The following is a 25998-nucleotide window of genomic DNA, read 5'->3' on the forward strand; positions in this document are numbered from 1 at the left end:
ATTGCTCTCTTTTTTCATGCGGCGAGATCTCGGATAAATCCACTTATGTGGAGATAAGGCCTGCCCGTGGAGCTACACTCCTGGTTAAATCATTAGGCTTCAATGTGTCAGTCATTCTCCATGAACTCTGTGGGCCCTGCAACCTGAGCTACTTCATACACAAATTCTTCAAGAGACACTTTAATACACCCCCACGATCAGGAAGACACATATACCACAGGGAGGGAGAGGGAGACATGTACATAAAACACAGTGGGAAACAGGCTGTAAAACCACCACTTTAATCTCAAGTCAATGTTAGAAGCACAAGGCCTGCGGGTGATAATGTGTTATCGACCAAAAGTGATCTGCCCTTCAACCCAACCACAACTGGGTGTAAAAAGAGAGAAGAGTAAAAATCAATACACCCCCCTCTTAAATTCCTTTATTATAAGAAACCGTTGAAGAATGAAAGATACAGATGCCCCCAAGTATTTATAGCAGATTTGTGTTGCATTTAAAAATATATTTTTGAAGAAAACATTTAATTCAATATGCTTCACTTGTAAGTTTCTACACTGTAAAAAAATATTGTTGGTTTAACTTAAAAAAGTGAGTTACCTGGTTGTCTTAATTTTTTTTGAGTTAATACAATGAAGTTAATACAATGAAGGAGATTTGTTTTTATCAACAGAAACTCAAAATATTGTGTTATCTAAATCAACTGACTTAAGTTGATTTTACAAAAGAAAAAATGTTGTGATAAAAAATCATGAAAATATTTTTTTACAGTGTAGGGCTGCTCACCTAATAGTCGACTAAACATAGTCGACGAGAAGAGGCTTAGTCGACCAAAATTTCATTAGTCGGATTGTCGCAAAAAAAAAAAACTCAACAGGAACTGGCGAAGTCAGTCCGTGATGCCTTCGTTTTTCGTCCATTGACCTGAGTCTCGCGTTTTTGACCTGTGTGAACCAGCCCTAACTCTTCAAATCACTTTTTCCAAGTAGAATTTACTGTAACTAAGGAAACATTTAGCATAATGATTGTAATTTCACTAAAACTCTTCAGTTATTAAACTTAAACCCTTCATTTCATGGTTGATATAATGACATCCAGAATGTAATAACATTTCTGATGGTTCAGTACATCTCTAATGGAACATTAGACACAAAGATTTTTGTTGTCCTCATCTTGATGCTTGATGCTTGAAGTCACATATTTTAAACAACCTTCTGTGGTGCATTACAGCCCATCTTGTTTGCATTAAATGACTGATCTAAAAACCTATTTTCAACGTAATGTTGCACATCGGAAAGGCTTTAAGAAAATTAAAACCAGGTCATTTTCAAGGCCCATCTGTCAGTCTGGTCACTGGTAAAGAGCTCAGCATGGGAAAGGAATCATTTTGAGAATAATTTCCCTTCTGGTGTCACATCACACCAAAGCGATCATATTTAAAGTGCTTTTAGAAGAACCTTTTTGGAAATCTCCCAAGGTATGTTCAATGTCAGAGAATAACTGACCCATCTCTGACTCATCTAGTTCCCATTAATACATAATTCCAGAGGCCTGATCTGGAAAATCCAGACAGATGGAGAACTGAAGTTTATGAGGAGTGCATACTGTATGTGGGAGGACAAACAGTCTTGTTTTAGCAAATGTTCAAGCAGAATATCTTCATGGATCACCACTGACCCTGATCACCACTGATCTGTGCTTTAGGCACAGATGTTCTTTCTCTGTGATTCTACTGAACTATGAGCCCTGAAGACTTTAATACAATCACAGCACCATTATAATCTGCTAGTTCGCAGATGGTTGATTAGGAACCTATATGCGTCATTCTGCATTTTTTCCAAAAGGATGGTTTTATCTGTGATCTTAATAACCAAGATTCCTTTCTTTCTCTCTCCCTTATTCTTCAGTTTCCTCCCAGACAGTGTCCTACTTCTTTCTGGAGGATGCTCAAAAATCTTTAAAGCTGGCTCTTTTTCTCCAATCTTTAAAAGAGATGGCAATTATCTTTGCTCTGTTCAAAGATAAAAAATGTAAAAAATGAAATGAATTATCTTCAGTGGTATTTCAAACAAAACTCAATTCTATCAAGCTGTTTCAAATCTCTCAAACAGCTTAAAGTCCTGCCTGCGGGTTCAAATTATGTCCAGCTGCCTTGTACTTATGAAAGAGAAGGAAGTCAGAGGTGTTACAGTGTTAACAGACACAGAGGAATAAAAAACCTTGCATTGACAATGGGACATTCTCTAGGTGTCATCGTCGTTTAGTCCAGAGTGATCTCAGTATCCGCACTGTAGGCAGTTTTTGTATGTTGTGTACATTTTCAATTTACAGCATCTAAAACATTAAGGTGCTGCGGCCACATTTACTGAAATTCTGCAATCATTTTATAGTGCTCTACTCTCAGTGTTGCTGACAGCACTACAACGCCTCCACTTTGGGGTTTTTTTTTCAAAACACATCCAATATAATCATCATATAAATGAACATGATTGCCTATATATATATATAGGCTACATATGCAACTGCAAAGAGTCTTATGTGTAAACAATATAACTTACGCTTGACATTTGCATTAAGTTGAGAATTTCTCATCTTTTGGATCCTCTTGGTGTCAGGATATACACGAGGACAACAAGGTAAGTTGGATTCAGAAAGCTTTAATATGAGAATGGCAGGTGAGCATCAGATGAAACGGGCAGATGCAGGATATAATATGCAGAGGAATGACAGTGTGATGATATCTTGCAGAGACATGCTTGGATGTGCAAACCGGGAAACACAGGGAAGGATCACAGGAGAATCGGGGAGTATCCAGGAGGAAACGCAGGGTCTTTGGGAGAGAAGCAGTAGGTAAGTCTTTGTGCTGGAATACTGTGGAATCACACTGGAACAGATGAGTATCAGAATCTGGGAATCACAGAGAGACTGTTAGTAGGTCGGTTCCTAGTTCAAGGTTCGACGAAGACTGGATGAGAAGTGTGCTCTTTTGTAGTGCTCAGTGGTGCTGGATTAGACGACAGGTGCAGGTGGTTAATACTCAGGTGATTGTGATCTCTGTGCAGTGGGTGTGAATGAACCTGATTGATCCCTGACACTTGGGCTGTGTTTAACTCATTTAGACATGTTGAAGTGTGTTCAAGTGGACAGGGGAAGTTTATTTGGAGGGAGTCTACTCATATGTACACTTCTGCCAGATCCATAAACCACAATGCAACATGGTTGTGATGTTAGAACAGCAACTTGCAGTGCTCACACTTAATTTAACCAAAAGTGATAAAGTGTTTATGGCGTTAGATTTAAACCCATTGCAAGTGTTCCTCCTCTAGTGGGCACTCATGCAACGTAAGCAATGACGTACATTCGAGTAAACAAGACAGAGGGAAGTTAGCGAGGTAAGGGTATAAACAAGTGGACTCTGACGCAGCCTCAGCCTCAAGGCTTTCTCCAACCTCCTGTTCCCACAATTCACTGTGCGAGCGTGAAACTCAATAGGAATTAATTAAAAATGCCAACTCTACTCCACTCGCTCCATGGCAGTGGACACACACCATTAACAGGAATCCGTACGATCAGGAGTTTTGCATGAGGGCGAAAAAGTTCACCACAATGACCAATGGAAAATTGCTTGGTTTGCAAGTGACTTCTGTGAGCTTTGATTCATGCATCTCTACACTATTGACAATGGACCCTTTTTTGCGGAATTTTCACAATATTTTAATAATGCAACTGCACCTTTAGAAATGTACACATTGTATGTATCCAAATCCCGAAAAAATGGAAGAAAATGTTTATTTTACAGCTACACCGCTACAGGTTAAATACTAAGCAGCACACCACAATAAATTATGGATACAATTTGTCAGAAAAATACAATTTTAGATGGCAAATTTATTTAGAGATGTGTCAATAATTTAAAAAGTGCAATATCATTCCATTTGTCCTCGGAAGCGGGAAATTCCTGCGCACCATTAGGAACTTTTAACTATAGTCACCTGAAGGGGGGAAAGTGCAACAACCTTGTTTCCTGAATCCAATATGGCTGTTGTTCAGCACATCAATCATAGTGAAGTCTTATCACATTATATAGTAATACAAGTCTTTAAAGGGATTCAGACTTGATTTATTTAATGGGTTGATTCATTAAACCTCTTAAGAAAAAAAAGAAAACTAAACATTTATTTTACAAGTCTCTTTTACATGGTCATAAAGTCATTCGGAGCTGCTTGCCAGTGGCATTATAAAAGGGAGGCATTAGCGCTATATTATCATGATTATGGGCATTAAACCTGAAGAGTCAAAAATTACTTTCATTATCATGAAAGAAACCCTTCATGCTACCAGCATTACAATGTGAGGAAAATCACCTCTGAAGTTCTCAGTGATACTAGTGCCTTGGATGCCAATGTTAACTTTTGATGAGCTGAGATACAAAATTGTGTAGCCGTCCCCATGCAGACTGTGTATTGATTGTGAAAGATGTTTGTTTTTATACTGGCTGCCATTTTGTCTTACTTTGATGTACTTTGAAATTGCACATCCTTCAAAAGGGTTGAAAGGGCATTTTTTTCTTATGAATATTTAAGTGTTGATTTGCATATTCTGTACTCTTCCTGAATATGCCAAGACATGCCCAGACCAAGAATGTTATTACATATAATTTATAATTCTTAACCAGTATCAGACATTATATTATGATGGTATATTGTACCAAAAATGCTTTTTTCTCTTTTATTTGATTGGTTACACAACATACAGTCCTGAAAATAAAATAATACGAGCATTTTTCCCATTGCTCACTCTTGCCAAATTTAAATGGATGTTTTATGCGTTAAATCGTGCATATATAACATTTAAAACAAACATCACGGCAGATTTATTATCCAGTGTCGCAGTATAATAAAAGAGACAATTATAATCCTTCAGCATTAAAGGCTGCGTATCTGACTGATTCTTCAAGATTAGCTGAGACGTTCTGTTCAGCCCATTATTTTAATATATTGCTGATGTATATTTTTGGTCCACCAAAGTGTGTCTAGTGCACACTTTGTATATCTGTCTTTACAACCACAAATTACCGTCCTGTAACATTTTATGATCCAATAAATATGGGTTATTGGGAGATGAAAGAAGCAGTGTTCCGTAAAACAGCTTCACCGTAAGGATGTGCAGATGCTGTTGAAACCTGCAATAAAATGTATCCCAGCAGCCCACAGCTATAGTGCAGCTCCGGACACACGAAACATTCTCCACCTGCTCATGATTAAGAGGGACTTTGGAGGGCACCATCTGCTCTCTTGATTTCTGACCAGAGCTAGAACAAAGGGAATGGAAAGATAACAACTGGAGAAGACCTTGAGGGAGCCGTGAAATCCAGTAAGTCTAGTCTGTCTCCCAGTCACTTTAGGGCATTTACACATCCCTGTGCTACCTTGAATCCTTGTCAAGCAGAATATACCGTCAAGCTAGTATTGAGTTTTTGAGTGAAACTGCAGGTTAATGTACTTCTCTCTGACATCTGGAACTTAAGACCACAGTATCATCTCATCAATCTGACAGAAAAAGTGGAACTATTGCGCAGCTTTAAATGTCTTGGTGACCCTCAATGTTACTTCTTATAAGCCTAACTACATGGTAAAACATGATAGCAACCCTAACAAGATACTTCAGAAAAAAAGTCAGATTTGCATGATATAAACTTGCAATTGTGAAAAAAAAGAAAGATTTGCTTGATTTAAACTCAATTGTGAGAAAAAAGTCAGAATTGCGAGATATAAATTCTCAATTGCGAGAAAAAAAAGTCTGATTTACGAGAGAAAAAAAGTCAGAATTGCGTGATATAAACTTGCAATTGTGAAAAAAAAGAAAGATTTGCTTGATTTAAACTCAATTGTGAGAAAAAAGTCAGAATTGAGAGATAAATTCTCAATTGCGAGAAAATAAATCAGAATTGTGTGATATAAATTCGCAATTGCGGGAAAAAAGAAAAAAATGTCTCCGAATTGTTGGATGTAAACTCATAATTGCAAGGAAAATTGTCAGAATTGTGAGATACCTTTTTTAATTTTTATTCAGTGGCGGAAAAAAAACTTCCATAGGTTAGAAGAAAGAAAGAAAGAAAGAAAGAAAGAAAGAAAGAAAGAAAGAAAGAAAGAAAGAAAGAAAGAAAGAAAGAAAGAAAGAAAGAAAGAAAGAAAGAAAGAAAGAAAGAAAGAAAAAAAAGTATCCCTTACATTTAGTCAAGAGCTCACGGATAATGGATACAATTAGATCTTTTTCACTAATGCTGAATTAACAGTTCTATGCACATACACTGCAGCGATAGGATGAGTAGCTTGGTAGTGTGGCGTTTTGAAACAATTCCTCTGTACTGCTGTCTTGTACCAGCAGATTAATGTTGCTGCTGACAAGAATGTTAATGTGTTTTCTGTAAATATAATGTAGTTTTACACCTTAACATGTCTTACATTAGCATGCAGCATAACAAACAACACAAACAAACATGAAAGATTTATTCTTAAAAGGACCATAATGACATTTTAGTGCAAAGGATTGTTTATTTTGTGCTATAACTATATTTCTTGAGACAGTTAACTGAATTGGAAGGCTAAAGGAACATTAGAAGGCAATTATAAATAGATATAAAAACTATTCTTTGACAAGAGAATATTTAAGTATTAAATACTTTCTTCTTCCTTATCTCAGCTGCAAAAACAACATTTTAAGTTAAGTTAACTGTTGCTGGCTGTGTTTCTATTAAATCTTTGCTCTGTTTCTTTGAGCATCCCAACCCTTTTGGCTCAATGTTATTTGAATATGATTTACCATTATAGTTTTTATTCATATTTAGTTAATATATTTAATTATTAAATTAGCTTTTATTTTTATATTTTCTGTTTTAGTTTTAGTCATTTTGTAATGTGCTTTTATCCTTTTTATTAGTTTTAGTTTTTTAATATTTCTATTCAGATTTCTATTCAGTTTATTGCAGTATTTTAGTACTTCAACTTATTGTATACAATAAATAAATTTCAGTTAACATTTAACATTTATTAAAGTTAACATTAACTATTTTTGTTCAAGTTTTTAAGTTCTAATAATTTATTTTATTGAAAAACAATATAAAAAGGTGATTTTATTGACACAACTGCTTTGGCCCAAGCAATAGACTGAAGTTGGGGGCTGTTTGATAAGATTTAAGAAATGATAGCACAACTGTAGGAGGCGATATGCACTAAGAATGTAAATTGCCATTAAAACATCCTGGATTCGGTGCTCAGTTGCGAATGTCTTTGTGTGGTCACTGTTAACTCTGAGTTTCATACTACGGGTTGACTGAACTTACTTCAGACTGTGGTTTTGGAACCTGCATACCTCGAGTAAGCAAGGTTTGAGTTAAAGGGTTAGTTCACCCAATAATCAAAATTCTGTCAGTAATTTCTCACCCTCATGTTGTTCCAACCCTGTAAGACTTCCGTTCATCTTCGGAACACAAATTAAGATATTTTTTATTAAAGCTGTCTCACTCCTCCATAGGCTTCTATTGTAATTGAAACTTGCCTGCCCAGAAAGTTACTAAAAACATTGTTAAAAAAGTCCAAGTGACTACAGTGAAATAAATTATGAAATAATGACTTTATACAACTATTCATTTTCTTCTGTGTGGGCTTCTGAGTGAGTTCACGTAGTGTAACAGCGCAACGCTTCTGGGTTGTACGTCAGAACGTAGGCTCACTATTGGCCAGCATCACACGCATCAAACACATGACCAGTGTCGGTGAGCCTACGTTCTGACGGTTAAGTTAACCTTGCTTTCTGGAATAACCCCTGATCGTACAAAAAAACATACGAAATTGCCAAGTTCATACGAATTGCCAAGATAACATAAATATGTTATATGTAGAAACTCCAGCATCCCCCCTGTGTGTGTCCAAGAAAGGCTCTTTGAAAACATCTTGAGCAGCTGCTCCCGGGCCCTGGGGCGATGTCCGTTATCACTAGAGACACGACCACGTCCTCAAGACCATAACTGAGGCAATCAGCAAGAGGATCAGCGAGAGCAGAAGCGCCAACACTACAGCCAGGATGATTGCATTTGTCAAGGAGGGAGAGCAGCCCAAGAGGAAAAACAACCCTGTTGGCTTGCTCTACACTGCATGAGACTGGGTGATGACAGTTCACCACAGGCAGCTGAAAATTCCAGACCACGCTTAGACCGGACATCATCCTCGTCTCGGAGTCTACGAAACACCTAGGAGCTAACTGCGCCTTGGAAGAGCCTCAGGAGAGAAAGAGGGAGATGTATGAGGGACTGCTGGAGGCCTGCCGTTGGAATGGGTGGAAAACCAGGTGCACATGCCAGTGGGGGAGAGTTGCTGAAGATTTGCTGGTCATTCCCTCAGCCAGGCTTATGGAATGCTGGGAATAACTGGTGCAAGCTGGAGAAGAGCCATCAGCAACAGCATGGAGGCTGCAGAGCGGGCATCAAGATGGCTATGGTTGAAGGGGGAGGGGGGGAACCATGTTAAAATGCCACTTGGACAAAGGCCGAAGCTTGATCAACCTCGGTCGGGTCGCCTGGAAGAGGGTGTCTGTTGAAAGACACGAAACACCCAATGATGCCTGGGAACAACACTGATGATGTGTCCAAGTTTGAGCTTCAGAGGCTGTGTGAATAACTGAATAAGAACGTTTTGCTAATATTTCTATTAAGTGATGACGTTATTTCTGGATGTTCTCTGAGTTGCAATGAGATTATGTAGTTTTCAACCAACAAAGATGAACTATAGTTAGCACGAATTAAAGAGAACAGCTGAAGTATAAAGTATTTTTATAAGAAGGCTTATTTGTTTGTGTGTCAAATGCATGTTTTTTCTACAAAATTGTGAGGGAGTGAAGACTAAGGCCCCGTTTACACGTTATGTAATGTGGTTATTTTGAACACATGGTTATTTTAAAAAAAACGGAGACATTTACCTTTTTTTTGTGTACTTCGTTTACACGCAAACAGAGAATTCACCTCTGAAAACAATTCTTTCTAAAAACTCCAGCCAGACTGGAGATTTTGGAAAACTTTGTTTGCACGTTTGCATGTAAACTGAGAAAAACTGAGTTTTAGGCAGCCGATGTCACAGTATATGTGTATTTTCAGGATTCTGATTGACTAACGTGGGCTTGAGCTTCTCGTTACACTGCGACCTACAGGTTTGGCATGCTCTTGACGGCATATACACGGGTTCGTGTAAACAAACACTTTTCGGAAAACTGACAGGTGTCCACGATGTTAATTTTGAAAACGGAGAGGGATGAAATGTCCGTTTATGAAAATAGCCGTCCACGTGTAAACGTAGCCTAACACAGTGGGTGTCTGTGGTGACAGGTCTTTGGGAGGCTAATAAAATGGGCAAAACATGGGCCTACAATGCTTGTCAGGCAGGAGAAGTGAAGGTCAGGTAGTCTCTAGGCAGGGTGGTACAGCCGCACATGAATCTCGACAGAATCAACTGAGAGACAAGATACTGTATTTATGGTATGTGACAAGACACAAGAAGCATTCCGATGGCCTCGTCACGCACTACCAGCAGGACTCTTCGTATCCACCTGCACCTGTCATTCGCCTCGGCAAGAGTTGACGATAATGTTTCGAGCAGGGATGGAGTATCGCTTGGAAAACAGCTCCCGAAAGTCTCCTCTGTAACATGAATGTGACCCAAAAGCATAGGCTAAGTGATGTGTAGCCAATATCACAATATAAAGTCAAAATGCTATTATCATTTGGCATTTACACATCCAAAGCTGAGCTGTTATAAAACGTTTTTGATGCCCTTTGACGCTCCCGCTGAGAGACAAAAAAAATAAAATGATTAAAAACAGTTAGTAAACTCGGATGTCTCAGAGTGTGATGGGGTAAAACAAGGAAAATGCTTTTTTATAAAAATAAAAAACGTTTCCGACCGATTTCGGTGCCGCTGAGGACTGAGAGTTGAAACGAGACTTGAAACCGGCTAGAAAATAGGTCATGATGAGAGAGTGTAATGATTGGAACAGTGCAGGTATGGCTGAACACAGACAGGCCTTTAAATAGTCATCAGTATGCCACGCTTGTTCTTCAGACTGTTTGGAACTTCTCTTTTATTCTTCGGGAACAGAATAAAACAGCAGGAGGTCTCATTGACGTCTTTTTGCAAACTCACCGTAATAAGCCCTCTGGGCTCTAATTTTACTCTCACGGGAGGAATAAAGCTTTTTACATTTGTACTTCGTTCTTATTTTTGGCAGCCGAAGGGCAAGGAAGACAGCAGCCCGTGGATCAGAGTCTCAATGCTGAGATCACAGTCTATATCTTTTTATGATTTTACCCTGAATTCATCTAGTATCGTATCCTCCTTTCCCCTTCAGTGGAACCAGCATCTGTGAGTCTGCGGCTCACACAGATTTTGGTTTGTTTGTTTTGGCTGAAACTTTTCTAGCATTTAATTTTAGGCCTGAGTGATAATATAGAATCAAGATGAATATTTTTGTCATCTGTGTAAGTCTATCAGTAGCATAAAGAGGAGCTTCTAGCAGTCAGGCTATGGTTGTCTTTTCCTACACATCTCTTTATTTAGTTCACATGAATGTCTTTAATCTCTTCGCTGTAAAGAAAAAGCGGGATGTTTTCCCAACCCAATGTTTCCATTTCCAAGAACGCTCAGTCCCCACAGGGTTTTACTCGCATGAATATTCATGAGCTTACGGCATACTGATGTGCTTGTTTTGTACAATGTTATAACAAACTGGCTCCATAGAACCAGTCAGTCTGTGTCATTCAGTCAGGTATATAATGATCATCCTGCTAATGATCATGAGGTTGTTTGTCACAGCTAAACAAATGTACAGTTTATAATTGAGAAGCTTCCAAGCTGTCCATTTATAAGCGTGTGTCGTCGTTTTGCCATGTGTGGACTGTTTATGGTTTTGGGGCGCCATCTTGTGGTTAAAATTATGAATAAATGTGGATAAAGCTGAGTAAAAGGTGGTTGAAATCTCTTTAGCGTCCTGTTACTGCTGATGGGTCCAAAACTAAAAATTATCTTTTATATTATTGTTATAGGCAAAAAAAAAAAAAAAAAACAGCATGAAGGGGGAGACTGGGGTAGGAGTACATTATCCTTGATAACAACAAATATATGGACTAAAATAACGTTACCTTCCAAAGGATCCTAATGCTGGGAATGTGGGTGTATCTTTGTGTTTATTTTATTTTATTTATTTATGTATGTATATATATATATATATATATATATATATATATATATATATATATATATATATATATATATATATATATACATATATGTAAAAACACAAACACACAGTGTACACTGTGTTAATGATACTATATTCAAGGGATAGTTCACCCCAAAAAATAAATAGTTTACCCACTTTCTTCAAAATATCTTCTTTTGTGTTCAACAGGACAAAGAAACTCATATAGGTTTGTAACAACTTCAGGTTTAGTCAATTATTTTTGGGTGAACTAGCATACCTTGTAAGTCACATCACAGTCTCAAAATGATGCGATTTAAAACACTATGACAATATGTTTCAATTCGAACTGATGCATGTTTGTGGAAATGCAGTGACATTGATCCCTGAAATACAACAGCATAAATATGATGAGGCTAATAAAGGGGTCACATGGCAGTCAATGTCAAAAATATTTTCTTTTTTTTATACTAATATAACATTTATTCTGCTATTTTTTGTTTTTATATGTCAGCCTTAGTTCATACTGTCTGTTACCACCTGTGGTCCAAGTTCATGAGTTCTTGGACCTCATGGGGTCCCTGTTTCCTCACCTCAGGCCCAAACTGTGTTCGATGAGTCAGTGTTTTGATGCTGAGAGACCCAAATTAATGTTTGTTTGTTTTTTCAGCTCTTCAGTAAATCGAGACTAAATTTTGCAAGCAATGGAGGCAGTTGTGCCCTTAGAGGAGGAGGGATTTGGTGAATAATTTGGTCTCATCACTCTGTTGGTCTTGAGCCATAGCAGGTTGAAGGTGGTGGAGTTCTGTTGAGACATTATGTACAGTCAATATCTAATACTAGAACCTTTTTAAGTTCGTTTTTTAATTACGCTCTCACTCCCATACAGTCAAAAACTTGGAATCATGAAGGTTTATATATATATATATATATATATATATATATATATATATATATATATATATATATATATATATATATATGGTCACAAAGGCTAGATTTATTTGATCAAAAATACAGTAAAAGAAATGTCAGCATCATTACTTCAGTCTTCAATGTCACATGAACATATTACAGAGATATATAGGCCTAACAGTTATTTTAAATTGTAAAAATATTTCACAATATTACTTCTTTTACTGTATTTTAGATCAAATAATTGCAGTATTTGGAGAGCATAAGAGACTTCTGTCAAAAGATTAACAAAAATTCTTTCCAAACTGTTGCATGGTAGTGTGTATGTATATATAAGATATGAAACGAATTATTGCATATTATTATACATAGCCTAAATAAATATTGAATGTTTTGGTTTACAAAGGGCAATTTGTGAGTAGGATCTTGTGTCAGATACAACAAACATCTGTCTTGTCCATTAGTCTCTTCAATTCAGACTGTTTTGGGTGGCATATATACCTAATAGATTCTTTTTACTACCCCAACCCCCCAAAGCCCACACTTTTCTTACCTGCAGTAAAGCACTGCTATTGCTGAGCAGAATGCAACACAGGCACACATCCCTCAGCCCAAGCATCAATAGCACAAGGATGAGGTTCTGGGTCCTCTTGCCAAAAGGGTTCACGTTCTGGATCGTCCCCCTCATCTCTCCTCAGGAGAAGACATTCTATCGTCGCAACCAGGTTATTTTGCGCCCACCAAACCGAGAAGGGTATCAACTGGAGGGTTGGACATATGTGTATAAGATAAATGAATGCGTCACACAACTTTTCATTGCAAGTAAGCTATTCATATACAGTAAGCATACAGACTTTCATCAGGGTAGGTGACATATTGAACTTTACGCAGATGAAAATGAGGATGTGAGGGACAGACATTCAATCTTGAAAATGGCATGCATATAAAGGTCCTAGATCACATGTAAGTTTCAAAACTCACAGTTTTTAAAGCTGTTTTAAGGAGTTATGTTTGTTTTTTCGCCAGCTGAACAATTAGTAGGTTGTTAAATAGCAATACAATCCATTAAAACACAGTGTAGTTGTATCCCTCACAGCCTCGTTTTCTTTCCTTTTTGTGATTTTGTGATTTTTTATTTTGTTTTTACACAGTAACAGTAAAAGGTAGTTCGGTAGAATTAAATGTTATTCCTGTAGGCTCGCAGGACTCGTGTGTGGCGCTGATATCTGTCTCTCTCATTAGCAATCGAGCCCTGCTTCATATACTACAGTCATGTTAAAAACATCAATGTATTCACTCATCCATAAACATTATTAGATCCATCTGCATGACGACAAGTTCCATAATTCCGCAGGAAACTTGGCGTCATCAGCCTACGCCTTTATTATTGTGAGAGTTTAGTGACCCCTATCTGCGGAAAAAAATACATATTGTATCTTTAACATGGCATAACTTATCCTAAAACAGCCAAAACTATAGCATACAAGTATATGAAATGAATATTTGCAAAACAGTTCCTATATAAATAGATATATTAACAATAATTCCATTAAGTTTCAGCTCACCTGTCTTTTTAAATACACCTGATAACATCGGTCCATCAGTCTGTCCATGAGTTCTGCTATGATGTCCACCACCGCGTCCTCCCCCTCCTCCTTGCTGAGCATGCTGGTCCAGGTGGACTCGGTCAGGAGGCCCGGCACAATGTCCACGGCCTCGACGGGCTGGACCGAGTGTGGTGGAGGAGCAGCATTAACTGAGCCAGAATCAGTGCGGCTTTTATCGCCCCGAGATTTGGCAGCTGAGCGACGCATGGTCTTCTCTTCTCTGGTAAAAAATAAAATAAAAATGACAGGGCAACAATGCAGTATTTTGTCACATGGAGTTGTCAAAATGGTTGTCATGTTCACCAGCTGGAGTGCCCTTAAGAGCCACCAGGGGGCTCTCCATCACAGACTATTGTCATTACCTCACAAACTAACTAGGCCTACATTTCCCAGAACTCACTGCCTGGACTCATCATGCCGATTGCTTACAGCTGTTACTCATTACCTTGTTAAGCACGGCCTATATAAACCCTGTTCACTCAGCCATTCTTTGCAAAATAATGTATGCAGTAACTATACTGTATTTCTAAACACGCCATTGATTATATGTTCACTGGTTTTGACCCCTGCGTTCCATGTTGGGATTATGAATTACCCTTTCAATAAATACTGCATTTAGATCCTCAACCTTCATGTCTCTGATCAGTACATGACAATGGGTACATTTCAGTAAAAATCTCAAAACTGTAAAGTTTTGAGGCAAAATATATGCAAATGTAGTGAGGCTAGAGTGTCTGGATTTAGAATAGATACTATACTACTCGTACTACAACTATAAATTGCATGGGTGAAATAGTATGCTAGTATGCTATCTTATGGTATGCTGCTTTTACTGATATTGAATACTTCCCTACTATACAGTATGCTAAAACAGTATGCCAAAAGAGTAGTATGTCCGAATACATAGTATATACTATGATACATTTGTTTAAATTAAATGCAATTAGTTGAACTTGCTTTTTAACTTATATTTCATAATTACATCTATTGCCTTTTAATATTGTTAAAGTGTACTGTCGCATGTAGCCTACTGAATAAAATATACTTTAATTTATACTGTCTGTATACTGTCTATACTCAATTCTAATTGGCTGGAAGGTGTGTGTAAAACTGTTTTGAGTGGTTATTTGCCTCTATGTCATGGATTAAACATTTGTAATGCACACACTGATATATGACTAAGTTAGATAAATCAGTGAATGCACAACTCCCTTATAATTTCTATTAAAATTTAAATGTCATGTATTTAAATGTGTGATTACACATTTGTAATAATGAAGTTGCAATTTAGTACATGTAATATCAAATAAACACACTACAGTTAAAATTATAATTTAGTAATTTGCATAATGTGCTTAAGTTAGCCTATGTTAGTCAACATCAAAATAAGCTTGACAAAAGATTATTAAAAACAATGATTTTGCATGTAACGTTAGGCATGCTTGAATGAAAAACATAACGTTAGTGCACTTTTTAAAAGTGTAGCCTATTTACGATAAGAAACAGTAAGGAAAGTTTTTAAAGATTTGAAGTACAGTCACTGCAAGTGCACATTCAATACAATAAAGCACACCTCTTTTTTCACAAGAGACACATCTAAAGTTCTACAATTGAATTAATGACGAACATTTTTCAAACATTTTCAACATTAAGCAATCGACACATTAAAGAAGACATACTATGTAACTAACATTTTAAAACCTTACCTGTATATCAGTTGTTGATCCTGGTTGCCAAGCAGCAAGGCCAGCGCCTCTGACGATGACGACACCGGAAACGACGAGATACTGCAACCACATGTCACAGCAATTTCAGAACAGCAGTACTAGGCCAGCGGTCTCCGGGCAGAGTTTTACAACAGAGCTAATAGCACAGAATTATGGCGGGGTGCACGGTAAGTTAGTGTTTTTGTAATGTTTTATTTGTTTTAAAATTAACACTAACACTTTTGGTGCACGCTCGGCGAGTCTGCAGTGCCGTGTTGATGTGAACGCGAACAGTGCAAACCTACGGAAGTAAATCCTTCTTGGTTACATTTTACTTGTATCGTTACTAACTCTCTGTCGCAATTCCTTAAGTAAAATGTATTCTTCAAAGCTTCTTGATTCCAAATTGCGTTCTGCATTCTCCCTATCGCTTTCAATGCAAATGCACGGACCTCTCTCTCTCTCTCTCTCTCTCTCTCTCTCTCTCTCTCTCTCTCTCTCTCTCTCTCTCTGTGTGTGCGTGTGTGTGTGTGTGTGTGTGTGTGTGTGTGTGTGTGTGTGTGTGTGTGTGTGTGTGTAAATAACAAAGTAAATAAATAAAACAGTGCATTTTGAATCTTCTTTTCCTGAGTCTATACCCAAAAATTATGTCATGATTTACTCACACTCATGTCATTCCAAACATATAAAACGTTTGTTTGTTCGTTATTTGAAACACAAATTAAGATGTCTAATGAAACCTGAGAGTTTTTTGTCCCTCCATCCAAAGTTCATTCCTTCAAAACTTTGATGCTTCAAAAAAGTTCATAAAGAGATTGTAAAAGTGGCTTTATATGATGAAGAGATTAATTTAGGATTTATTCACATATATTGATCAACACACATACAAGCACATCAAATATTAATATGCTCAAGAACCAATGAGGTTGGTCTGGCATATGTCACAAACATGTTTTAACTTCCTCGAAAACCAATGAAGTGAGTTGATCAATCTTTATGAATAACTAACAGTTAAATATGTTCATCATATAAAGAGATTGTTTCTCTTGATATTAAATTCACATGGATTACTTTTACAATGTCTTTTGAAGTGTTAAAATTTTGGTCACAATCATGGTTTCAATGATGGAACAGAAATCACATTAAAAATATATTTGTTTGTGTTTGAAAATGAAGTAAAGTCTAATGGGTTTGGAACGTCTATTGCCATGTAAATAGACAAAATTTTCATTTTTGGGTGAACAATCCATTTATTTTGCACTGTATGCAGTGTCTGGTTAAATAAATATGTAGTCTTCTTAACTGTGTTTTTTCTTTCTTTGCAGAGACATATTTCAATTCAGAAAGGTCAAACATTCCCTCAGTTGCAGAGATGCACAAAATGCTGCAACAATTTCCATTGTCCCTTTTGTATGGTCAGTGTATTTAAGCCCAGCAGACAGGACAAACTCAAATTACATCTGAAAATCCACTCTAAAAAAGCAGTTGTCCATGGAGGTATAAGTATATAGCGTATAGTGTACATATATTGTATATTGTGTGAAGTATGTGTTGCATGTGTATATACAGATGAGCCAAAACATTATGACTACCTAATTTTATCTAATATGCTGTTTGTCCTTAGCCTGGCTCCGCCCTCCTACGTACTTCCGCTCAATTTTCATTTTCCTTCAGTACTAGGTCTGGGATTGTGGTATATTCTTGGGTTTTCTCCAATCAATTTTTTGCAGGTCCAATTAGCGAACAGAGGGAGTGGCTGAGAGTGATGACGTTGAGGTTGTGCGCTAGTTTGAGTCGTCATACGTCACGACCAAACGTTAGCGATTGGTTATGGCAGATCCAGAGTGACTCTGGGCAGATCCAATAGTTTTAAACTTCAACAGAGTACCCGCCTACAAGGAAGTTAACGCTTGTCAATGGAGAGAGGCCAGACTCTGTACAAATGAAATGTACGAGAATGTCTAATGTCTGGTAGAACCAGGCTACTTTGTCCTCCCATGTGCTGCTAAAACAGCGCCAACCCATTAAGGCATGGACTCTACAAAACCACTGAATGTGTCCTGTAGTATCTGGCACCAAGGCATTAGTAGCAGGTCCTTCAAGTCATGTAGGTTGCATGGATCAAACTTATTGGTCCAGCACATCCCACAGATGCTTGATTAGATTGTGATCTTGGGAATTTGGAGGCCAGTTCAACACCTTGAACTCTTAATCATGTTCCTCAAACCATTCCTGAACATTGTGTCAGGGTGTATTATCCATCTGAAACAAGCCACTTCCACCAGGGAACACCAGTGTCATGAAGGGCTGTACCTGGTCTGCAACAATGTTTAGGTAGCCTATGTGGCACTTGTCAAATATACGTCCACATGAATGGCTGACCCAGGGTTTCCCAGCAGAAAATTGCCCAGAGCATCACACTCCCTTCACCGGCTTGTCAGCATCCCAAAGTACATCGTAGTGCCATCATTTCCCCAGTTTGGTGCACATGACTGTCCACGTGATATAAAAAAAAACGAGACTCATCATACAAGGCGACATTCTTCCACTGCTCCAAAGTCCAGATCCAATGCTTGCATGCCCATTGTAGGCGCTTTCAATGGTGGACAGGGGTCAACATAGGCACTCTTTTTAAGAGTCACAGCTCCATACACAGCAGAGTGTGAGTTACTGTGTGTTGTGACACATTCCACCTAAAACATCATTAAAATTGTGTGCGACTTGTGCCTCAGTAGACCTTCTGTTGGCTTGGACCAGAAGGGATAGCATTCGTTGCCATTCTTAATCGATGAGCCTTGGGCACCCAACACCCTGTTGTCGGTTTGTGGTTTGTCCCTCCTCGAACCCCTGTTGGTAAATTCTCACCACTGCTGACTGGGAGCAACCCACAAGCCTTGCCGTTTCAGAGATACTCTGACCCATCACCTTGCTACAAAAATTTGCCACTTGTCAAAGTCAACTGCATCCTACACATTGATTATTAGAACTGATTGTTTGCTTACTATCCCAGATCTTAGTATGTGGCCTTGTTAGGAGATGATCATATTCGCTTCACCTGTGACTGGTCATAATGTTTTGGCTCATCAGTGTATACATGTAGCATAAATATATTGTATCTCAATATTTTACTAATATACATATATCTTCTTTCTTTTTTTAGACTTCAATTGTCACAGGTGTGGACTGGGCTGTAGACCATCCCTACACTTCCACTGTGTATACTGTTCAACAACAATTATAAGGAAAAATGATTTTAAAAACCATTTACTAGTCTGTAAACATAAGCTACATTCAGAATCAGCCAAAAAAAAAGTGTCAAGCTCCAGTACGGCAGTGACCGCTCCATCAATCATAAACACACAGTCAATCATCAATACAACTGGGACCGTTCCTGCATTCATGTACACACTGTCAACCACCAGTACAGACGTTACTGCTTTAGGGATCAAAGATGGACCCTCAACCACCAGTACAGACGTTACTGCTTTAGGGATCAAAGATGGACCCTCAACCACCAGTACAGACTTTACTGCTTTAGGGATCAAAGATGGACCCTCAACCACCAGTACAGACGTTACTGCTTTAGGGATCAAAAATGGACCCTCAACCACCAGTACAGACGTTACTGCTTTAGGGATCAAAGATGGACCCTCAACCACCAGTACAGATGTTACTGCTTTAGGGATCAAAGATGGACCCTCAACCACCAGTACAGACGTTACTGCCTTAGGGATCAAAGATGGACCCTCAACCACCATTACAGACATTACTGCTTTAGGGATCAAAGATGGACCCTCAACCACCACTATAGACGTGACTGCTTTGGGGATCAAAGATGGATCGTCACCCGCCACCAGTACAGGCAAGATTCGTGTGCGGCCTGTTATTAAAAAAATATGTCCAATGTGCAATATCCTCATCAATAAAACAAATCTACAAAAACATATTGAACGGAAACACTCCGATCAGTCAGAATTGGACATTGGTGACACATTCCAGCTTACAAGCGAGTGTATAGATGAGACAAACGGGATATTTACAGTTCTTAAACTTGTAAAAGGCCACAGTGTCCCACTTCACGTACAATACAAGACAATGGGAGAAAACCAAAGAATTCTCTGCGAATCGAACGAGTGCCAGGTTAACATAGATATCGCGCAGAGGAGTGGTATCACATCGTACCAGTGCGTGCATATCAGTGCAGCAAGCTTTTGCAAGTCTTCGGCTGAACCAGTCTCTCTCCAGGAAGAAGTTTTAACGGCGATAGTGAGAGAGAAATTGTTCAGCGAGAAAAAGAAAAAAGAATGCCTTGTTCTGCAACAGCTCGCCAATAGTAGCCTCGTACCACTTTCCGTTCACACCTCGATTGGCATCTCAACGTCAAAAATGTTTATTTCGGTTTTTGAGCCCAGTGTGTCCTCCTATAGTCGTTTGGGTCGTGTCATGGTTGTTTATAACACCCAATTGAACACGTGGCACTGTCCCTGTACCAAAGTGCGACGCTCATGTCTGCACAAGTATGTTGCCAAATGGCATCTATTTCAAACGCACCGTGAGCTATTGAGTACTGATGGATCACAACACAACACGCCACATTCAGAAGAGGAAGGCGTCACAGACGACATTCATTTGTATCCCCCGAAAGGTCTGGGACTGGAGTATATGGTGAATTACATTCTTCAGATCAAAAAGATTCCTGCTGTTCTTCCAGAAGATATGCGCATACCATCGGCACGCAAGGATTACCCACGAAACCTTTGTCCGATTGAAACTTTATGTCAGGGATGTCCAGGCGAAGTCCCTCTCGGTGATCCTATGCTAATTACACAGAACGCCAAAATACTGACCAATTGGTGCATTTTTGAAGGTAGGATATATTGTCATTATGCTTGTGCTCTATTCAGCTACATTGTCCTGTATTGTAATAACTGTTTTAATTGCTAGATGTTGCCACCTACTGTAAGCAGTGCCCGCTGTGTGGGATGTTTTATCGTTACCAAGAGTGGAAAGACGGCCTCCATAACTTCAATGATCACATCATCCTTGACATACCTTTGTGCTTAACCTTCAGGAACCTTCTACAGGTAATCTTCAGTCTGACTATATCAGAGTCAGTGATACGATGCACTCTTCTTCTTTTTTTTTGTCCTATCTATTATTTTTTTCAGAAATATAGTAAGAAATGTCTTGGTGGTACAACTGTTCTTGTATCATAATAATAAGACTCATTAAGAGAAGAAAAAAAAAAAACCTGGTTAATATTTGAAACTTTTTTTCCGGCCTATTCAAAGTCATGTGGATAATCTATGAATTAAATAAAAGGCAACTTAAAGGGATAGTTCACCCAAAAATAAAAATTTCAACATTCCAACATTGGCATATACTGTGTTCAATTTCACACTAACATTCTCACTTGGAGCAAATAATCTCTCACACAATGTAACACTGTCCATCAATAAAAGGGTGAAAGAAATACTGACGAGGTAACGTTACTGATATTGACGAGTGGGCGTAGAACCGCATCAGCTGTGTGTGTGCTTGGCCATCAAGTGGTATTTCACACTGGACGTGCTGCGATGATAGCTCAGTTCACAACGACAAAACACACCGATCACTTTGGTCTTGTCAATTAAACCATTTGGCCATTTTTTAAAAGTAAACTTTCCATTCAGAATCTTATTGGCATCCATTTCGGCGTCTCGCGCTCATCATTCATCCACTCAAAACGTAACGTTAAAAGGGGGCACACACCGGACGAGAAGCGCAGCGCCTCGCATTTAAAATTCAAACACATTATTCTCTATGAGTGTACACACACCGGCGGCGCAATTCTGCGTTTTTATTGCTAGCCATAAACTGAGAAAGTGCGCGTCTGATGTGCGATACGAGTTTATACATTTATATATAGAGTATATATATATATATATATATATATATATATATATATATATATATATATATATATATATATATAGAATATATTTTAGATGTACTACTTTGCTGCTTTATTACAACTGTGTAATTACAAATGTATTTAACTATATTTCAAAGACAACAGAATAATGAAATGTATTATATAAACAAATTGCATTTAATATAACTTTTAACTATAATACATTTACATTTAATTGTAATGCTGTTAAGTGTCTGAAAACATTACATTCAGGTCACACTTTAAGTATATTCTTTTAAAGTATTATTTTCGTTTTAAATACTATACAAAAGTATGCTAAAGTGCACTTATTTTTCACAAGGGATACAAAGAGTACATTTCTAAGAATGTTTTTTCTTTATCATGAACTCTCTAATCTATGCCACTTATCCATGAATGTGTTCAAGTATGCTATTTTTTTACATTCAAATGTTGAAAGTGTTTGAAACTTTCTTCTTTTTTTTGAAAATTTTCTTAGGTTCATACTTCAGTGAGCAGAGCAGTTGAATATTTACAGCTCATGACAGGTGTGGAGTTTCCACCTCCAGACACAATGCTCCATGCATATTTACAGTTCGAAGCCCTCATAGATCATGAATACAAATATTCATGCCCCTCCTGCGGCGACCATCCCCCGGTGGTGATCTTGGGTGTACACAAACCGAGCAATTTTCACTTATCAGGTAGAAAAATTATAATATTCTTCATCTTCCAGTTTGTTTCTTTGATATTTGTTTGGACATGTGTTTTTTGTCATAGTGAAATACTCTTGTTATGCTTTCAGAAAATGACATTAAAGAACCACCAGAGAATTTTAAAGGGGAAGTCAATCTGGAAAAGTTCTGGGAGGCACTATCCAAAGAGATGATCTGTCGAGGACTTGTTGAAAGTACATACAGATACAGTGCTTATTACACTATATTGTGAACTATTGAAAAGAATGCATCTTATGATTTATTTATTTTTCTATTGTTTTAGATGTTGGACAGAATCCATTTGCAGTTCCACCAAATTATCACTTTTGGGCTCCTTGGATAGGCAAGAACACACGGCAGTCAGACACTGTGCTGAACACAGAGTTTGAGAAAGTTCGTGCTTCAAAGTCTGCGTCAGAGGTTTTAGAAATGACAGTTACAGAGGATAGTCTCAGCGAAGAACTTTTCAAACAGAAGGTTTGCTTTATGAGTGGAACACTTTTAATGCTCTTTTTAATGAATAAATTCAAATAATCATTTTTGAAATAATATTCTTTTTGATAGGACGATGTGGTTAGAGGTTTATGCAACGAATGTGGTGTGGACTCCACCGGATCTCGCAGTGATATCCTTCTCAGATTGGCCGGTGAAATGAAATCCAGGCAAACATGTGAAAAAATCTATTCAAAAATCTGGAGATGCTCTGGTGAGATTAGGGTTTACTCTACTGTTTTAACTGCATTCCTGTAAATGTATGTTAATGTGGAATTATTGCCAATATATGAAAATGACAAAAAAAACTGCTTCTAATATTTATAAGTAATTCAACATGAAATGTTATCATAGAGAGGAGCCCTGCAGACCCTAGTTTTGTGTCAAAGACAACAAGTTCCATAATTTTAACTAAAATAATTTAATATTTTAAAGACGATGCAAAGTTGGTTATAGAAATGCTTCCCCATAAAATGTTTATGAATTAATAATTAATTACATTTGTAAAAATACCCTTTACCTTGAAAAGTATACACTACTGTTTAAAGATCATAAATGCAATAAAAACGGTAATATTGTGAAATAATATTGCACTTTCTAAGAACTGTTTTCTATTTTAATACATTTTCAAATGTAATTTATTCCTGTGATCAAAGCTGAATTTTTAGCATCATTTCTCCAGTCTTCAGTGTCACATGATCCTTTAGATATCAATCGAATATGATGATTTGATGCTCAAGAAGCATTTCTTATCAGCATCAATGTTGAAAGCAGTTGCTGCTTAATATTTTTGTGGAAATCGTGATGCATTCCAGAATTCTTTGATGAATTGAAAGACGCGTCTTTTTTTAACATTACAAAAGTCTATAGTCTATACTGTCACTTTTGATCAATGTAATGCAAGTTTCTTTAAAAAACAGTAGTGTATTTAAAAAAAAAAAAAGGTTTTTAATAATATTATTAATAAAGGATATAGATTTAAATATTGAAAAGATTTTTCCTTTTCTTTTTTCAATTTGTCACTAACCCTCTTTTTATTATTAAATGTTACTTTCTAAAGTCATATTTCTCTCTTCTTTTTTTCTGTCCATTTTTTAGGAGGCTGGGGAGTCATCATGTGCCCCTGTGGAATTGTCTACAGTCTAAAATGCAATCTCCGAGCTGCGAGCCCTCGAGACTTTGCCGATTTGCTGTTATCATGGCAACATATGCCAAATGTCATGATTTATGACTTTGCGCAGAGTCTTGCTACACACACCAATCGAAGGGCCCCAAAAAAGCTTCCAATCTCTCCATTTGGAGGACTCTTGGTAGAGCCAACTCAAGCACACATAGAACTTGCCAAATGTGGACAGCTGAGAGTGTCCCTGCCTTGGCTGGATGAAAAAATGGAAATGACAGATCCTCACGGACACCCGGTGACCGGTTCATCTGATCATTACGTGCTTCATGAAAGCAACTCCGAAGACGGCACAGATGCTCTGAGGAAACTCACGCTCGTGCCTCAGCTGGCCGGCAAAGTGACCCGTGAAGTTGCAGAGCGACTATTTGCTAAAATGAAGAAAAATAACTACTTCATGTCTTTGTCATCAGCGCACCTGTTTCTAATGAGGAACATCGTTCACCACTATAATGAAAACAAGGCCAACAATGCGAGCGCCGGATTAAGAAAGAGTTCTGGATCCAACTTGCTGACTGATGCGTACGGACAAGCTGTGTTGGGTAAATTTGGATGTAAATGATATTAAACAACATAAGAAATGTAGTGGAAAGACATTGAAAAATGTAACTTTCGATTTGTTTGTGTTGTAATAGAAAATCCGGGAGGATCCAGAAGCGCGGATGATGTGATTAAGGACTCAATCCTGTCATCTCTGATGGACCTGAGCAGCGGTATGTGTTTTTATGGTCAAGTTATCGAGGCAAAGGCCTTTTACATGTTATATGGGATATTTGAGTGATTATCCTAATGTTGTGTGACATTAAACATAATCAGTAGAGTGTTTTTTGTCAGCAGTGGGACACAGACTGTGGTTTTGATTTGAGTTCATTTTGTAACTGTCTTAATAGCACGTGTTACATATGAATCTAAAAAATAATCATATTCATGTGTTTGTATTGTTCTTTTCGGTCTTGCAGCTTGACTGGGCCTTCAGCACAGACAAACCATTGGAGTTGGAAACAATTGTAAAATCCATTTTCTTGACCTTCTCGATAAGCAGATGAGTTTAAATGAAATGTTAACGACTGAGTTAGTTGTGGATAAAACCAAATGACTGGAAAACCTTTATTATGATTATTATAAAATATTTGAATTTACCACTAGGCTAACAATGGGCTTTATGCACAGCCGCACTACTTCCTGAACGTTAGCCAGCTCCTTTGTTTCCTGTCTTCCATTATTGGACAAACTGATTAATCCAGGTGTGTCTGATTATTGTTGTTGGTCAGGCACACCTGGATTAATCAGTTTGTCCAATAATGGCAGACAGGAAACAAAGGAGCTGGCTAAAGTTCAGGAAGTAGTGCAGCTGTGCATAAAGTCCATTGCATTCAAAGACTGCGTTGTGATTTCTGGATACTGGAGGCTATTTATGTTTTTTTCATTATTATTATAATGTAGCATTGCATTGTTGTCTGCAAATTAGTTTGATTATTTAAATTCTTTCGCTAATCAATTATTTTTAGTTCAATTCATTATTTTAAATTCTAAACTATTTTTATATTTCTGCAGGACTGTTAATATAGTTGAAATATATTTTTTGAGTATTTCAGTTGTGATGTTTAATTTTTTTTTTAGTTTTACTTAAAGCAATATCAATGTGGATGCCATATCTGATAAGGATTCGTTATTGAATGTTTATTTTGTGTTATATATGATTAAACATTCATGAATACAAATGCTTACACTTTGTGTCTTTAACTACTGTTTGCAACTCCACGAACAAGAAAGGAATTATATTATCTCAGTTAAATATTTTAGATGTAAACTCGGCACATATCAAATTGAATAAAGCATAGAGGTTGGGTTTTTTTGTGTAATATTTTGTCTATACGTACGTTTTTGGGTTAATAACATTTTGATTTTATTTACACAAATGTAGATTAGTTTTGTGGCATTTAAAAATATTATTTTAACTAAAACTTTATTTTAACCCTCAAAGAAGCTGGGAAAAAAAACAATGCCTTAACTCTAAATTACTTGAAATGTATATTTGATAACCCCCTTCAATTTAATCTAATGGACTATCATTTCTTTTATATATTTTAACATTTATTAATTATATATAATTCTTTATTTTAAAGTGTCTATGTTACACTAATTATACATTTAAGTTCTGAGTAATATTAAGTAACTACATGTACTTACTATAGGGTTAGGATTAGGTTTGTTATGGGGTTAGTTG

The 25998-nt window shown here is 37.4% G+C and overlaps 2 protein-coding genes across 3 annotated transcripts; one reads left to right on the forward strand and one right to left on the reverse strand.

Moving 5' to 3' along the window:
• Positions 1-2643: 2643 nt before the first annotated feature.
• On the reverse strand, positions 2644-16024 carry c20h2orf81 (chromosome 20 C2orf81 homolog). Of its 2 annotated transcripts, none has more exons than XM_079584314.1 (4): positions 15473-15996; positions 13725-13986; positions 12713-12920; positions 2644-2907 (listed from the first exon to the last, which is right to left on the reverse strand). In XM_079584314.1, exons 2-3 carry the CDS (start codon positions 13971-13973, stop codon positions 12729-12731), a joined length of 441 nt encoding a protein of 146 aa, XP_079440440.1. In that variant the 5' UTR covers positions 13974-13986; positions 15473-15996; the 3' UTR covers positions 2644-2907; positions 12713-12728. The 2 variants fall into 2 exon arrangements, with proteins under 2 accessions (XP_079440440.1, XP_079440439.1); XM_079584313.1 differs by lacking the exon at positions 2644-2907 and adding an exon at positions 11902-12049 and having other exon boundaries at positions 15473-16024.
• Positions 15541-25489, forward strand: LOC306983705 (uncharacterized protein). Its single transcript, XM_079584312.1, has 11 exons — positions 15541-15660; positions 16798-16969; positions 18633-20339; positions 20417-20556; positions 21883-22087; positions 22189-22293; positions 22383-22576; positions 22664-22805; positions 23690-24313; positions 24407-24484; positions 24731-25489. The coding sequence occupies exons 1-11, from the start codon at positions 15646-15648 to the stop codon at positions 24733-24735; spliced, it is 3387 nt and encodes a 1128-aa protein (XP_079440438.1). The 5' UTR covers positions 15541-15645; the 3' UTR covers positions 24736-25489.
• The last annotated feature ends 509 nt before the right edge of the window (positions 25490-25998 follow it).

The sequence above is a fragment of the Phoxinus phoxinus genome (genome assembly GCF_949152265.1).
Source record: "Phoxinus phoxinus genome assembly, chromosome: 16".
Taxonomy (NCBI): Eukaryota; Metazoa; Chordata; class Actinopteri; order Cypriniformes; family Leuciscidae; genus Phoxinus; species Phoxinus phoxinus.